The 15,021-nt window shown below is 34.3% G+C and overlaps 1 protein-coding gene across 1 annotated transcript in view; it reads right to left on the minus strand.

The window, feature by feature from the left end:
* The window catches only part of LOC102879384 (zinc finger protein 569), a 40,679-nt gene that overhangs the window by 18,620 nt on the left and 7,038 nt on the right, over window positions 1-15,021 (minus strand). The window contains 1 exon segment of the mRNA XM_015600564.2: window positions 9,250-9,307. Coding sequence (XP_015456050.2) covers window positions 9,250-9,264 — 15 coding nt within the window. The 5' untranslated portion in view covers window positions 9,265-9,307.

Raw genomic sequence — 15,021 nt, forward strand, 5'->3', positions numbered from 1 at the left:
GCACAGAACATTCTCCAGGAAAGTTCACTTGATGTATCACAAAACAAATTTTAGTAAATTGAAGAAGACTGAAGTCATACCAAGTATCTTTTCTGACCACAGTGGAATGAAACTAGGAACCAAAAATAGGACAGGTAGAAAATTCACAAAGATGTGGATTAAACATTTAATTAAACGACATACTCCAACAGCTAATGGATCAAAGAAGACAACGAAAGGGTAATTAAAATATACCTTGAAGAAATAAAAATGGAAATAAAACATACCAAACTTTTAAGATGCAGCAAAGGCAGTAGTACTAAGAGGAAAGTTGTGATAAATGCCTACACTAATTAAAAAGAAAGATCTCAAATAAACAACACTTCACACTTCAAGGAACTAGAAAAATGAACAAACTGAGTCCAAAGTTAGCAGAAGGAAGAAAATAACAAAGACCAGAGCTGAAATAAATGAAATACAGACCAGAAAAAAATATTGGAAAAGATAAATAAAAACAAAGGCTGGTGTTTGAAAGATAAACAATATTGACAAACCTTTAGCTAGAAGAGACAAATAAGTAAAATCAGAAATAAAAGAGACATTATAATTGATACCACAGAAATACAAAGGATCATAAGAAACTCCTATGAACAATTATATGCCCAAGAATTGGATAACCTAGAAGAAATGAATAATCTCCTAGAAACATACAACCAACCAATAATGAATCTTGAAAAAATAGAAAATTTGAACAGACCAATAAACAAGTAAGGAAACTGAATCACCAATCAAATATCTCCCTACAAAGAAAAGCTCAGGAAGTTTCTCTAGTAAATTCCACTGAACATATAAAGAAGAATGGACACAAATCTTTCTCAAACTCTTCCAAAAAAGTGAGGCTGCATTACCCTTATACAAAAACCAAATAAGGACACTACAGGAAGAGAAAACTAAAAATCATGAAAATATAGATGTAATTCTCAACAAAAGATTAGCAAACCAAATCAACAGAACATTAAAAGGATCATAAACCACAACCAAGTGGGATCTATTCCTGGATGCAAAGATGGTTCAACATATGCAAATCAATAAATGTGCTACACCACATTATCAGAATGAAGTATAAAATCATATGCTCATCTCAACAGACTCAGGAAAAGTTTGTGAAAAAAACATCATTTCATGATAAACACTCTCAATAAATTGAGTCTGGAGAAGTAATATACCCTAACATAATAAACAACATATATGATAAGCCCACAACTAAAATCATGCTCAATGTTGAAAGCTTTACCTCTAAGATCAGAAACAAGAAAACTGGAAGTCCTAACCAGAGCAAGAAAAAGAAATAAAAGGCATCCAAATCAGAAAGGAAGAAGTAAAACTGTCTTTGTTTCCAGATGGTATGATCTTATATGGAAGCAATCCTAAAGATGCCACCAAAAAAACTGTTAAAGCTAATCAACAAATTCAACAGGGTTGCAGGATACAAAATCAACACAGAGCAATCAACTGCATATATATACTAACAACAAAATATCTATAAAAGAAATAGAGAAAACAATCCCATTCCCAATAGCATCAAAAACAATAAAATACTTAAGAATAAATTTAAACAAGTAAAAGATCTGTACAATGAAAACTACAACACTCTGATGAAAGAAATAGAAGACACAAATGAAAAGATATCCTGTGTTCATGGATCACAAAAAATAATATTGTTAAAATGTTCATACTCCCCAAAGTCATCTACAGATTCAATATAATCCCTATCAAAATTCCAATGGATTTTTCACAGAAAAAAAAAAAATCCTAAAATTTGTATGGAATGAAAAAAGACCCTGAATATTGAATATTCAAAGCAATCCTGAAAAAACAAAAACAAAGCTAGAAATATCACCTTTCCTGATTTCGAACTATAGCACAAAGCTACAGTAGTCAAAACAGTATGGTACTGGCAAAAAAACAGACACAAGGACCAATTAAATAGAATTAAAAGCCCCAAAATAAACCCATGCATACACAGTTAACTAATATTTGACAAGGAGTCAAGAACACTCAATGGGGAAAGGATAGTCTCTTTAATAAATGGTGCTGGAAAAGTGGATAATCACATGCAGAAGAATAAAATTAGACCTTAGCTTACACTACTCATTAAAATTAACTCAAAATGGGTTAAAGATTTAAACATAAGCCTTAAAACCATAAAACCCCTAGAAAACAGAGGAGAAAAGCTCCTTAACATTGGTCTTGGCAATGACTTTTTGGATATGATACCAAAAAGCATAAGTAACAAAAGCAAAAATAAATAAGTAGCACCACAGCACATTAAAAAGCTCCTTCATAGCAAAAGAAACAATCAACAAATGAAAAGGTGACCAATAAAATAAATTATTTGCAAATCATGAATCTGATGAGTTAATATTCAAAATATATAAAAACTCATACAACTCAATAGCAAGAAAAAAAATTCTGATTAAAAAATGGGCAGAGGACCTGAATAGACATTTTTCTAAAGAAGATATACAAATGGCCAACAGGTATATGAAAACATGTTTCACATCACTAGTCATGAGAAAAATAAATGATGATTATCTCAAAACCACACTGAAATCTCACACCTGTTAGAATGGCTATCATCAAAAAGACAACATATAACTGTTGATGAGGATGTAGAAAAAAGGGAACCTTTGTGCACTGTTGGTGAATGTAAACTGGCATAGAAAAACAGTATAAAGTATCCTCAAAAAGATTAAAAACAGAACCACCATATGATCTAGCAATCCCACTTCTAGGTATATATCCAAAGGAAATGAAAACAGGATCCCAAAGAGATCTCTGCCGCCCATGTTCATTGCAACATTATTCATAATAAACAAGATTTGGAAGTAAGTGTCTGTCTGCAGATGAACAGATAGTGGTATACAGCACAACAGAGTATTATTCAGCCATGATATAGAAGGAAATGTTGCCATTTGGGATAATGTAAATTGACCTTGAGGGTGATATGCTAAGTGAAATAAGTCAGACAGAGAAAGACAAAGACTGTGTGATCTCACATGTGGAAAGTGAACAAGTCAAACTCATAAAAAGAGAGTAGAAGAGTAGTGGCCAGGGGCTAGGGATTGGGGAAAATGGGGAGATACTGATGATTGGGTACAAACTTCCAGATATAAAGTAAATAATTTCTGATGATCTAATATACAGCATGGTGTGTACAGTTAATAATAATATATTATGCACTTGAAAGTTTCTACACCACAAAAAAAATTAATAGTAATAATGTGAAAGGATGGAAGTGTTAGCTAATACCATGGTGTTAATCATTTTGTCATATGTAAGTATATCAAATCAACATGTTGTACTTTAAACTTACACAGTATTACATATAAGTTATATCCCAAGAAAGCAAAAAAATATTTTTTACAAAGAAACCAAAGTCAAATTGTCAAACTAAAAAACTCCTTAGTAGAGTTTGGAGAAACATGGCAGAGTGAGAGACATCCCCAGATCTCTCCCCTTGAAACAACAATAAGCTGAACATCTAAGACTCAACAAACAACACCCAAGATGCACACCAGCATATCTGAGCGTGAGATCTGTGCATAAGAGCTACCACACATCAGAACCCTGGGTGCTGGGCGGTGGACTGAGAGAAATAAAGAAGCTGCCTCTCGCAGCTGCCAGAGCTCTCTGTAGGAGGAGGGGGAGGAGAGAAGGAGCAGCGAGTGCTGTGAGCTACACGCAGCCAGCAGCAGGGGCCAGTCACAGGGCAGAATGCAGAATGCACAGAAGCCGGACAGCAGAGAAACAACAGTTGATTTTTATCTGCTGTGGTTGCTAAACTGAGGTTGAGCTGCAGTCCCCAGCCCCAACCAAGAAGGGCCCTTCCCCATGTCCTCAGAGACCAACCATCCAAGGAAATCTGAGCAAACGCTACCAAAACTGTCACTAACACTGACAGGGACTGAGACTGAGAGTGGTGATAGCAATTAAACATCTATAAGAAAAAAAAAGGCATTATTAAGGCATGATAAAGGGAATCATGCACCAAGAATATATGACACTTATTAATATCTATGCTCCCAATCAGGGATCCCTGAACTTTGTAAAGCAATTACTAACAGAACTAAAGGGAGAAACAGACCAAAACACTATCTTAGTGAGGAACCTAAATACCCCATTGTCTGATATGGACAGATCATCCAAATGGAAAATCAGGAAATCACATCCTTAAATGACATATTAGACCAACTGGACATAACTGACATTTACGAAGCCTTCTATTCCAAAATAGCTGCTTATACATTTTTCTCTAGTGCAGATGGAACATTCTCAAGGATTGACTACATACTGGGATGCAGAGATAGACTCAACAAATGTAAGAGGGTTGAAATCATACCAACCATATTCTCTGATCATAATGCTTTGAAAGTAGAGATCAACTGCAAAAAGAAATCAGGAAGAACCACAAATACAAGAAGATTAAACAACATGCTACTGAAGAATAACTGGGTCAGAGAAAAATCAAAAGAGAGATCAAGAGATACATAGAAACAAATGATGATAGTACAACACATCAAATCTTTTAGGACACGGCAAAAGCAGTCATAAGAGGAAAGTTCATATCATTACAGGCCTATCTCCAAAAACAAGAACGAGCCCAAATAAACAACCTAACGCTTCATCTTTAAAAACTAGAAAAGGAAGAACAAATGAAGCCTAAAGTCAGCAGAAAGTAAGCAATAAGCAAAATTAGAGCAGAAATAAATGAAATTGAAAAAAAAATAGAAAAAATAAATGTAACGAAGAGCTGATTCCTTGAGAAGGTTAATAAAATTGACAAATCCTTGGCTAGACTCACTAAAGAAAAAAGAGAAAGGACACAAAATAAACAAAATCAGGGATGAAAGGGGAAATTATGACAGACATCACAGAAATACAAAGGATCATACAAGAATACTATGAAAAAATATGTAACACCAAATTTAATAACCTAGAAGAGATGGAACAGTACTTAGAAAAATACAGCCTCCATAAACTGAATCAAGAAGATCTGGAATATCTAAATAGATCGATCAGCAGTATGGAAATTGAAACAATCATCAAAAACCTACCAATATGTAAAAGACCAGGACCAGATGGCCTCACCCGTGAATTCTACCAAACATTCAAAGAAGATTTAATACTCTCCTCAAACTCTTCCAAAAAATCGCAGAGGAGGAAATACTTCTTAACTGATTTTATGAGGCCAATATTACCCTGATTACCAAAACCCAGTAAAGACAACACACAGAAAGAAAATTACAGACCAATATCTCTCATGAACGCAGATGCTAAAATCCTAAATAAGATACTAGTGAACAGAATACAGCAACATATTAAAAAGGTTATACACCAAGATCAAGTGGGCATCATCCCAGGGGCACAGGGATGGTTCTAAACATACGCAAATCAATTAATGTGATACACCCCATAAACAAATTAAAAAATAATCATATGATCCTATCAAAACATGCAGAAAAAGCCTTCGACAAGATACAGCATCCATTTATGATCAAAACACTTAACAAAATTGGTATAGAAGGAAAGTACCTTAACAGAATAAAGGCCATATATGACAAGCCCTCAGCCAACATTATACTTAATGGTGAAAAACTAAAAACCTTCCCTCTAAGATCAGGAACAAGGCAAGGCTATCCACTATCACCACTGTTATTCAATATAACATTGGAGGTCCTAGCGAGTGCAATCAGGCAAAAGAAAGATATAAAAGGCATCCAAATAGGAAACGAAGAAGTCAAACTGTCACTATTTGCGGATGACATGATTCTCTATATAGAAAACTCTAAAGACTCCACAAGAACACTACTAGAAAAAATAAGCAAATACAGTAAAGTTTCTGGATACAATATCAATGCTCAAAAATCCATAGCGTTCTTATACAGTAACAATGATGTTACTGTATAAGAAAAAGAAGTAGAAAAATTAATTCCTTTTGCAATTGCAACAAAAAGAATAAAATACCTAGGAATAAATCTAACGAAACATGTGAAGGATCTATATAATGAAAGCTATAAGACCCTATTAAAAGAAATTGAAGAAGATACAAAGAAATGGAAAGATATTCCGTGTTCTGGGACTGTGAGAATCAACATAAGTACAATGACCATATTACCCAAAGCATTATACACATTTAATGTAATCCTCAACAAAATCCCATCAGCATTTTTTTAAAGAAATGGAACACAAAACCTGAGAATAAAGAACGAGGCTGGAGTCATCACTTTGACTGATTTCAAATTATGCTACAAACCGGCAGTAATCAAAACAGTATAGGCAGAAAAATGGACACATGGACCAGTGGAACAGAATCAATATTCTAGAAGTAAACCCATATTTATATGGGCAAATAATTTTTGACAGAAATGCCAAAAATATACAGTGGAGAAAGGAAAGCCTCTTCAGTAAACTGAAAAGCCACCTGCAAAAGAATGAAACTAGACTGTTGTCTATCACCACATGCCAAAATTAACTCAAAATGGAATAAGGACCTGAATATAAGATCTAAAACAATAAATTGTATAGAAGAGAACATAAGAATTAAATTGAAAGACCTTAGACTTAAAGAGGATTTTATGAATTTGACCTCAAAGGCAAGGGAAGTAAATGCAAAAATAAATGAATGGGACTACATCAAACTAAAAAGCTTCTGCTCAGCAAAAGATACCGTCAACAAGTTAAAGAGACAACCATCCAAATGGGAAAATATATTTGCAAGCAATGCCTCTGATAGGGGCCTAATATCCAAAACATACAAAAAAAATTCATACAACTCAGTAACACCAAAAAAAAAAAACCTTAAAAACAAACAAAAAACACCAAGTGATCCAATCAAAAAATGGGCAGAGGACCTGAACAGACACTTCTCCCTAGAGGACATACAAATATACGAAAGGATGCTCACAATCGCTAGCTATTAGGGAAATGCAAATCAAAACCACAATGAGATACCATCTTACACCTGTTAGAATAGCTGTTATCAACAGGAGAAGTAATAACAAATGTTGGAGAGAATGAAGAGAAAAAGGAACCCTCATACACTGCTAGTGGACTGCAAGCAAATTGGTAATAGCCACTATGGAAAACAGTATAGGGGTTTCTCAAAAAACTAAGAATTGTTCTATTGTATGATCCAGCAATCCCTCCGCTGGGTATTTACCCCAAAGACTTGAAAACCCATATCTGAAAAGATATTTCCACACTGTCATAGCAGCATTATTCATAGTAGCCAGGACATGGAAGCAACCTAAGTGTCCTACAATAGATGATTGGCTAAAGAAGCTGTGGTACATATATACAATGGAATGTTACTCAGCCATAAGAAGAGATGCAATATTGCCATTTGCAACAACGTGGATGGACCTCGAGATAATCATGCTAAGCGAAGTAAGCCAGACAGAAAAAGTTGAAAATCACATATCACTTATATGTGTGATATATTCCTAAAAGCAACAAATGAACAGGACAAACAGAGACTCATGAACATGGACAATGGACTAGTGGTTACCAAAGGGTAGGGGGGAGGTTAACAGGGCGAAAGAGAAAAAAAGGAATAAAGAGAGAAAAAAAAGAAAAAATTATAAAAAATGTATAAAACTCTTTACAGTAACTTTCTAGGAAATATAAAACAAATAAATAAAATAAAATGAAGGTTTCATCTTCACCAACAAAAAATAAAAAAAATTAAAAAAAAAAAAAAAAAAACAGCGGTTACCCCAGGGTAATGACTTGGAAAGGTACAGGAGTCTAATGGGTGTTATGATAATCTATTTCTTGACCTATTACTTCTGCTCATTACACAAGTGAGTTCATTTTGAAAGTTAACTGAGTGTGAGGGGAAAAAACTAGATACGGACAAGCTGCTAGATAGGGAGGGACATGTGGTCAAAGAAAGGTATATCTCAGTACAGCAAAGCTTTCAGCTGAGAGCGAAAAAGCAGTAAAGTGAGATATGTTCAATACCTAAGAGTACAGAGTATACCTGAAAGAGAAAGATTCCAAAGGAAGTGTGAAGAAAAAGGATGAAATCTGAGGAAAAGGAATTATCCTTGAAGATGAGGCAGATGTCATATATTCTAAGAGTAAAATACAGAAGAAATAAGGAACTGTAGATTCAATTTACTAAAACCACAAATATTCTCAAGAACCATGTAAATCAGGCATTGTTCTAGAGGCTGGAGATACAGCAGTAAACCAAATAAAACATTCTCTCTGTTAACATTCTAGTGAAATAGAATTATAAGAATTTACCAGAAATTTTTACTTTAGATTATGGCCCAGTCTATACAAATCCCCACTGAAAAAAGATAATTATGTAGAGTCATTTGAAGACTCACATCCCATCTATTTATTAAGATATACTAGTTTTCTTTTTTTAATGAGGTTAAACATATATAGGATAATGTGGTACAATGCACTAATTTTAAGAGTACAACCTGATACATTTTTATACAATTATATATGTGTACCTACCATGCAGATCAAAAAACAGAATATTTTTGGTACTCCATAAGGTTCCCTCATGTCCCTTCCTGGTAAATATGTCTTCAAGGGTAATCACTGTTCTGGTTTCTATCACAAGTTTTACAAGTTTTCAAACTTTATATAAATGGAACCATATAGAATGTACTCTTTTATTTCCAGCTCCCTTACTCCACATTTTTGTGAGATTTATCCATGTTGCTTTGGGTAGCAGTAATCTGCTATATTTTATTACATGCAATAATATAATTTATCCCTTTTTCTGATAATCTTCATTGTGTTCTAATGCTGGGCTATTTTGCCATATATTCTTCATTTTATCATTGATCAAAACAGACCATCAAAAAAGCTTGGTTATCAACTACAAGGGGTCATACTATTACATATTTACTGATCTAGGTACAAATGAAAAGATTGCTTATGCTAAGAAATGTTCATTGTTATTCTTATGTATAATGAAAATTATGTAATGAATTTCTGCTCTGGTTTGCTTTACCTATAACAATGAAATTCAAAATTGAAGCCCAACTTTAATCTCTCTGAATGAATACATTTCTGCATAACCATATTTTAACTCTTTCCTGGTTTTAATATTCCAACAATATTTCTTCTGAACATATGTTTTATCTATATAGAATTTTCCAATTTACTATATGGATTACTACAATCCTCTTTAAACTATGCTGTAGAATAAAGCAAGGAACAACTACAGTATTTAAAATTTACCTGGGACTCAGTCATTTCCTCTTCTTTCTGGGGATGAACAGGGCCTGAGAAGGCAGAGCTGAGAAGAGAATAAAACCATTAGACTAGGCTTGCTTTGTGGTTTCAGAAACATGCACCCAGAAGGTAAAGGTAACCCTGTAGCAAAAAGATACTTGGATCCATCAGAAAGGCCAAGAATATTCATATCACAGCGCTGCTAGTAAGTACAAAGATAACTGGTATGGTCAAGTGGACCTTAGGCATAAGGTGATAGGAAAAGGGGAATGCATATGTGGGAAATGCCCTATGAATTTATCAATAGCTCTGTATCAGAATACACAGTTCACATGGAGCTAGCTTCATGAAAGCACATAACCAAGAAAATTATAAAACTGACAAAAACCTAAGTAAGGCATTTTAGTTTATTGAAACATTTAAAGAGAAATATTTAAGTACCAACTAAATGGGAATTTAACCAAAATGTCAACTAAATGGGAATTTAAACAAAAGGCTGACATAATTATATTTTGAGGAAGAAGTATGAAGTTTGTGTGTGAGAGTAATATGTATCAGAGATATTGGTGGTGGTAAGTTAAATCCTTATTTTCCATAGTAAAAAAATAAAAATTCAAATCTGAAAAGTGTCGAATAATAGGATAAACGTGATTTAGAAAAATGGCATAAATACAAGAAGTCATATTTAAGATTTGAAAGTGGTTCTCTCTGGGAACAGAAGTAAGGGACGGGGAGAAAAGGAACAAGGTATAGTTTTACTTATTATTACAAGTCTAGTAGCACTATTCCCCCTCCCCTGCCGCCAAATACAAATTTAATCAAGAAAACACACATCATTCCAATAGATTCAAGCAATATCACAGTGTATAAAAAACATAGATGTCCTCCCCTGCATCCATTCACAGCCCCTTTCCCAGGTTTAATTTGATTGAAGAAAATTTATGTTATTTTATCGTCCGCTCTCTTTTTTCTTTGATTGTTTTTGGCTTGTTTTAAATGATTTCTGTCACTCATTTGGGTTTTTTTTGGTTTTTTTTTCCTAACGGATCTTTTAAAAGAAACTTTAGGCCAGATGAATTATAGTGGGAAAGAACAATGAGTGACCTGTAACAAAGAGATTTGCCTTCTAGTTCTCTCTGCCACTAATAAGCACTGTGATCCTGGGAATCCCATTTTCTTAGAACTATTATAACCGACTTTTAAGAGGAGAGCAGAATATGATGATATCTCAATAGCTCCCCTGGCATCAGCACTGTGAAGTTCTGTAAAGAAAATCTGATACCTTAAGGCAGGAGAACCAGCATATTTCTAAAGGCCAGATGCAGCAGATGTTACTGCCTAAAAACAGCCATTGACTCTACCTTATTCCTTGAAAACTAAAACCTAAATTTATCACCGTGGCAACATACATTCTTCCAAGGATGAATTAAAATTGATATAGGTCTATGAGGGTATTCTATTTTTCTTTGCCAATTACTCACTTTCCTAGCGTCTCTTCACAGCTAAGAGTTACATGTGACATAGTATGAAAAATTTTGTTTTCTAGTTTAAAAAAGGTGTTTGAGCTATCCAACTACAGAAGAAAGATTCAGATGATTCCTAAGATCTATTTGCATTAAAAGTCCTCTATTGATGGGGGGTGGACACTCTTTTACAAAATTATTTAGGTTAACTTTCTTTCTCCTCCATCACCTTCAGTGAGGTTGTCTTACATTTGTAGTACAGTTAAATGCATTTCTCATACTGTGCATTCCATTTTGGTTCCACCTCCATCTTCACTGATATCTACAAGATTGCTAGGAATTTGATTGGATTGTATCAAATCTATAGGTCAAACTGATGAGAAATAAAAACAAGTCTTCCAATCCATGAACATAGTGTATTTTTAATTTTTAATTTCATTAGTTTTTTTCCTTCTATTTTCAGCATACAGTGCCTGCACATATTTTGTAGAATTTATTTTTAAGTATTTAATTTGGGGGGCATGGCATTTTAAATTTTACTTCAAATTCCAATTGTTCATTGCTGGAATATAAAAACAATTTATAGTTCTAGGTGCTTTTTTGTAAATTCTTTGGGGTTTTCTACTTAATCATGTTGTCTAGAAACAGACTTATTTTATTCCTAATTTGAATGTCTTTTACGACCCTCTCTTGCTTTATTGCACTGGCTAATACTTCCAATATGATGGCGAATAATGGTGGTGACAGGACAACCTTGCCTTGTTCCCAGTCTTAGGGATAAAGCAGTCAGTATTTCACCATTAACTACAATGTAAGCTCTAAGTTTTCTTTTTTTTTTTTTTTAAGATGCCTTTTAGTATAGGATGTTCCCTTCTATTCCTCATTTGGTGAGAATTATTTTTTTATGAATAAATGTTAAATTTTGTAAAGTGATTTTTCTGTATCTATTGAGACAATATTATTCTTGTCTTTTATCATGGTATACTACAGTAACTGATTTTCAAACAGTGAATTTGAAATTCATCTTACATTCCCAAGATGAACCCTTTAGGTCATGCTATGTTATCCTTTTTGTGTATTGCTAGATTCAATTTTTCAATTCAGTGTTGAGGATTTTTGTGTCTAAGTCCACAAGAAATATTGGTCTGTAGTTTTCTTTTCTTATAATGTCTTTGTCTGGTTTTGGTGTCAGGGTAAGCCTGGCCTCATAAAATGACTCAAAGTGTTCCTCCTTTTCAGGAAGAGTTTAGGTGGAATTTCTATAATTTCTTCATTCGATGTTTGCTATTTCAACTGTGAAATTATCTGGGCATGGAGTTTCCTTTTGAGAAGATTTTTTTAAAATTGAGATGTAATTGACATATAGCATTATATTAGTTTCAGATATACAACAAAATGATTCAATATTTGTATATCTTGAGAAGTAATCTAGTTAACATCCAATACCCTAGTTATGAAATTTTTTTCTCGAAAATATACTCTTAGCAACTTTCAAATATGTTCTACAGTGTTAACTATAGTCATCATGCTGTGCATGACATCTCCATGACCTACTCATTTTAAAATGGGCAGTTTGTACCTTTTCACCCTCTTCATCCATTTCTCTCACGGTCCCCCCCACCCCCCACCCCCCACCCTAATCACCAATCTGTTCTCTGTATCTATGAACTTGGTGTTTTTGTGAAGTATTTTTGCTTGTTTTTTCTTGGTTTTTTGATTCCACGTGTAAGTGAGATCATACAGTATTTGTCTGTTTCTGTCTGACTTACTTTACATAGTATAATGCCCTCAAGGTCCCACCATGTTGTAGCAAATGGCAAAATTTCATCTCTTTTTTATAGCTGAATAATATACCATGTGTACATAGACCACATTTTTAATCCACTCATCCATCAATGGACACTAAGCTGTTTCCATATCTTAGCTATTGTAAATAATGCTGCAGTGAACACGGGGATACAGATATCTTTTGGGGTTACTGTTTTCATTTCTTTTGAATAAACAGAAATAGAATTGCTGCATCATATAATAGTTCTATTTTTAATTTGTGCCCTGTTTATCATAGTGGCTGTATGAATTTACATTCCCGCCAGCAGTACACAAGGGTTCTTCTTCCTCCACATCCTCACCAATCCTTGTAAATTATTGTCTTTTTGATAATGGCCATTCTAACAGGTATGAGGTGATACTGTAGTTTTGATTTGCATTTCCCCGATTAGTGATGATGAGCACCTTTTCACGTACCTGTTGACAATGTGTTTGTCTTCTTTGGAAAAATATCTATTCAGATCTTCTGCCCATTTTTAAATTGGATTATTTGTTTTGCTATTTGGTTCTATGAATCCTTTATATATTTTGAATATTAACTCCTTATCAGATTTATGATTTGCAAATATTTTCTCCCATTTAGTTGGTTGCCTGTTCATTTTGTTGATGGCTTTCTTTGCTATGTTGAAGCTTTTTAGTTTGATATAATCCCACTTGCTTATTTTATTTTGTTGCTTTTTCTTTTAGTATCATAGGTTTTTAACCACAAATTTAAATTTACTGATATACAACTATTTAGGTTATTTTTTACTGAGTAAACTTTGGTAGTTTGTGTCTTTCAAAAAATTTGTCCACCTAAGTTGGAGAATTCATGGACATGGAGTTGTTTGTAGTATCCCTTTATTATCCTTTCAAGATCTGTGGGGTCAGTGTGATGCCCTATCTTTCAATTCTAATACTGGCAATTTGTGTCTTGTCTCTTTCTTTTATGGTCAGTCTGTCTAGAGGCTTAAAAATTTTATTGATCTTTGCTGATATTATTGATGCAGAACCTATTTACTAACAGTCATAATTGAGCTACTCCTTCCCCACTACCAGGGGCAGTACTTTTTCTTCCAGTTCCCTTTCCTAAACTGTAAGGTTTCCAAATGTGCCCTAGGCAACAGTTTTTGTTGCTCTTTATTATGTCAATTAAAGTCTCCTTCTGTAAGAAATTAGGTCTGGGATGCTGTTCCCTTTCCCCAGCCAGCACCACAAGGAAAGATATCTCAGGATTCTCCCATCTTCCTTATTTATGATCTCCTGATGAGATTATTGTAAGAAAATCCTACAAAAGATTAAAAACTCCCCAAATTTACAACTTCTTCAGTGGTTCCACACTCTTCCTGGCCCACTTTCAACATTTAACAATTTGTTTAAAAAGTTTCGCTATATCTTCTTACTGGCTTGGCTTATATGGTGTCTGGAAGTGTCCATCCCAGATGAGTCCTGTTTCTCCCAGAAGACATCTATATTTCCTAACATTTCAGGTTACTTGGTTGCCCTGTGACCTAAATTCTCTGATATGTTCAAAAAAAGTTATTAAGTTGCAGTTCGTCTCGTTTTTTTCCTTGTTATAAGGATGGAAGCAGAGCTCTTTCTAGCTCTCCATGTCCCTGAGCAGAAACCCAAAGTCCCTCCATTACAATAAACGTTTGAGAAGGGCCATGCTTGGAAAGCATGCAGCAAACATCTGTTTATTTTGGTATGGGGCTCGAAAATACCTCCCACATGAAATTATGATTAAGACAGTATCTTAAAGTTAATTAGCTATGTTGGAGTGGGGGTGGGGTGGGGAAGTATTATTTATACGCAAAGTAGTAACAACTGGCAAGGCCTCGTGTCTGGGGTGGGGAGAAAAAGAATATAGTATACTGGAGGAATTCAAAGTTAAACAGACTAATTGGGGAAAACTTAAGAAATAAATTCTCAGATTACATGTTCTAGTCATACCAAATGTTCTTTTTCTCCCCCTTTGCAAAGAACTTACTGAAGTATATCCATTTGTTCGTTTCTAAACTATTATGTATAATACCCTACTGAAATGAGCTCTGATACAGTTAAATATACATAACAATTTTGGTACTACATCATCATCATCATCATTGCCATCATCATTATCTCTGCCTACTTGAATCTAAATTGTGCCAAAACCCCACAAATCACTGAGAGCCCTACCTCTGTCTGCATTTCCCAAAGGAATTCTTTAGATAAACTGAGCTAATTTACACACTGTAGATATGGCTTCATGGTGGATACTGAATATTTTCTTCCCACCACTACTCCAACTCTTCCTTAGTCTTTTCTTCACTATCTCCATGTGTCCCTGGATTCCAGGACCTACCACCTCATTTGGCAACATGTTTAAATTACAGGGGTAGGAGAGGGTGGTACCATTTATAACTACGTGCCTTTCTTAAAAAACACACAGCATCAGCCACTACATATCATTTTCCCCTACCTGGAAACCACCTCCTGATTTCGCTTGACCAATGCCTTCTTGTCCTTA

This window comes from Pteropus alecto, unplaced genomic scaffold, assembly GCF_000325575.1.
Source record: "Pteropus alecto unplaced genomic scaffold, ASM32557v1 scaffold122, whole genome shotgun sequence".
NCBI classification, from domain to species: Eukaryota; Metazoa; Chordata; class Mammalia; order Chiroptera; family Pteropodidae; genus Pteropus; species Pteropus alecto.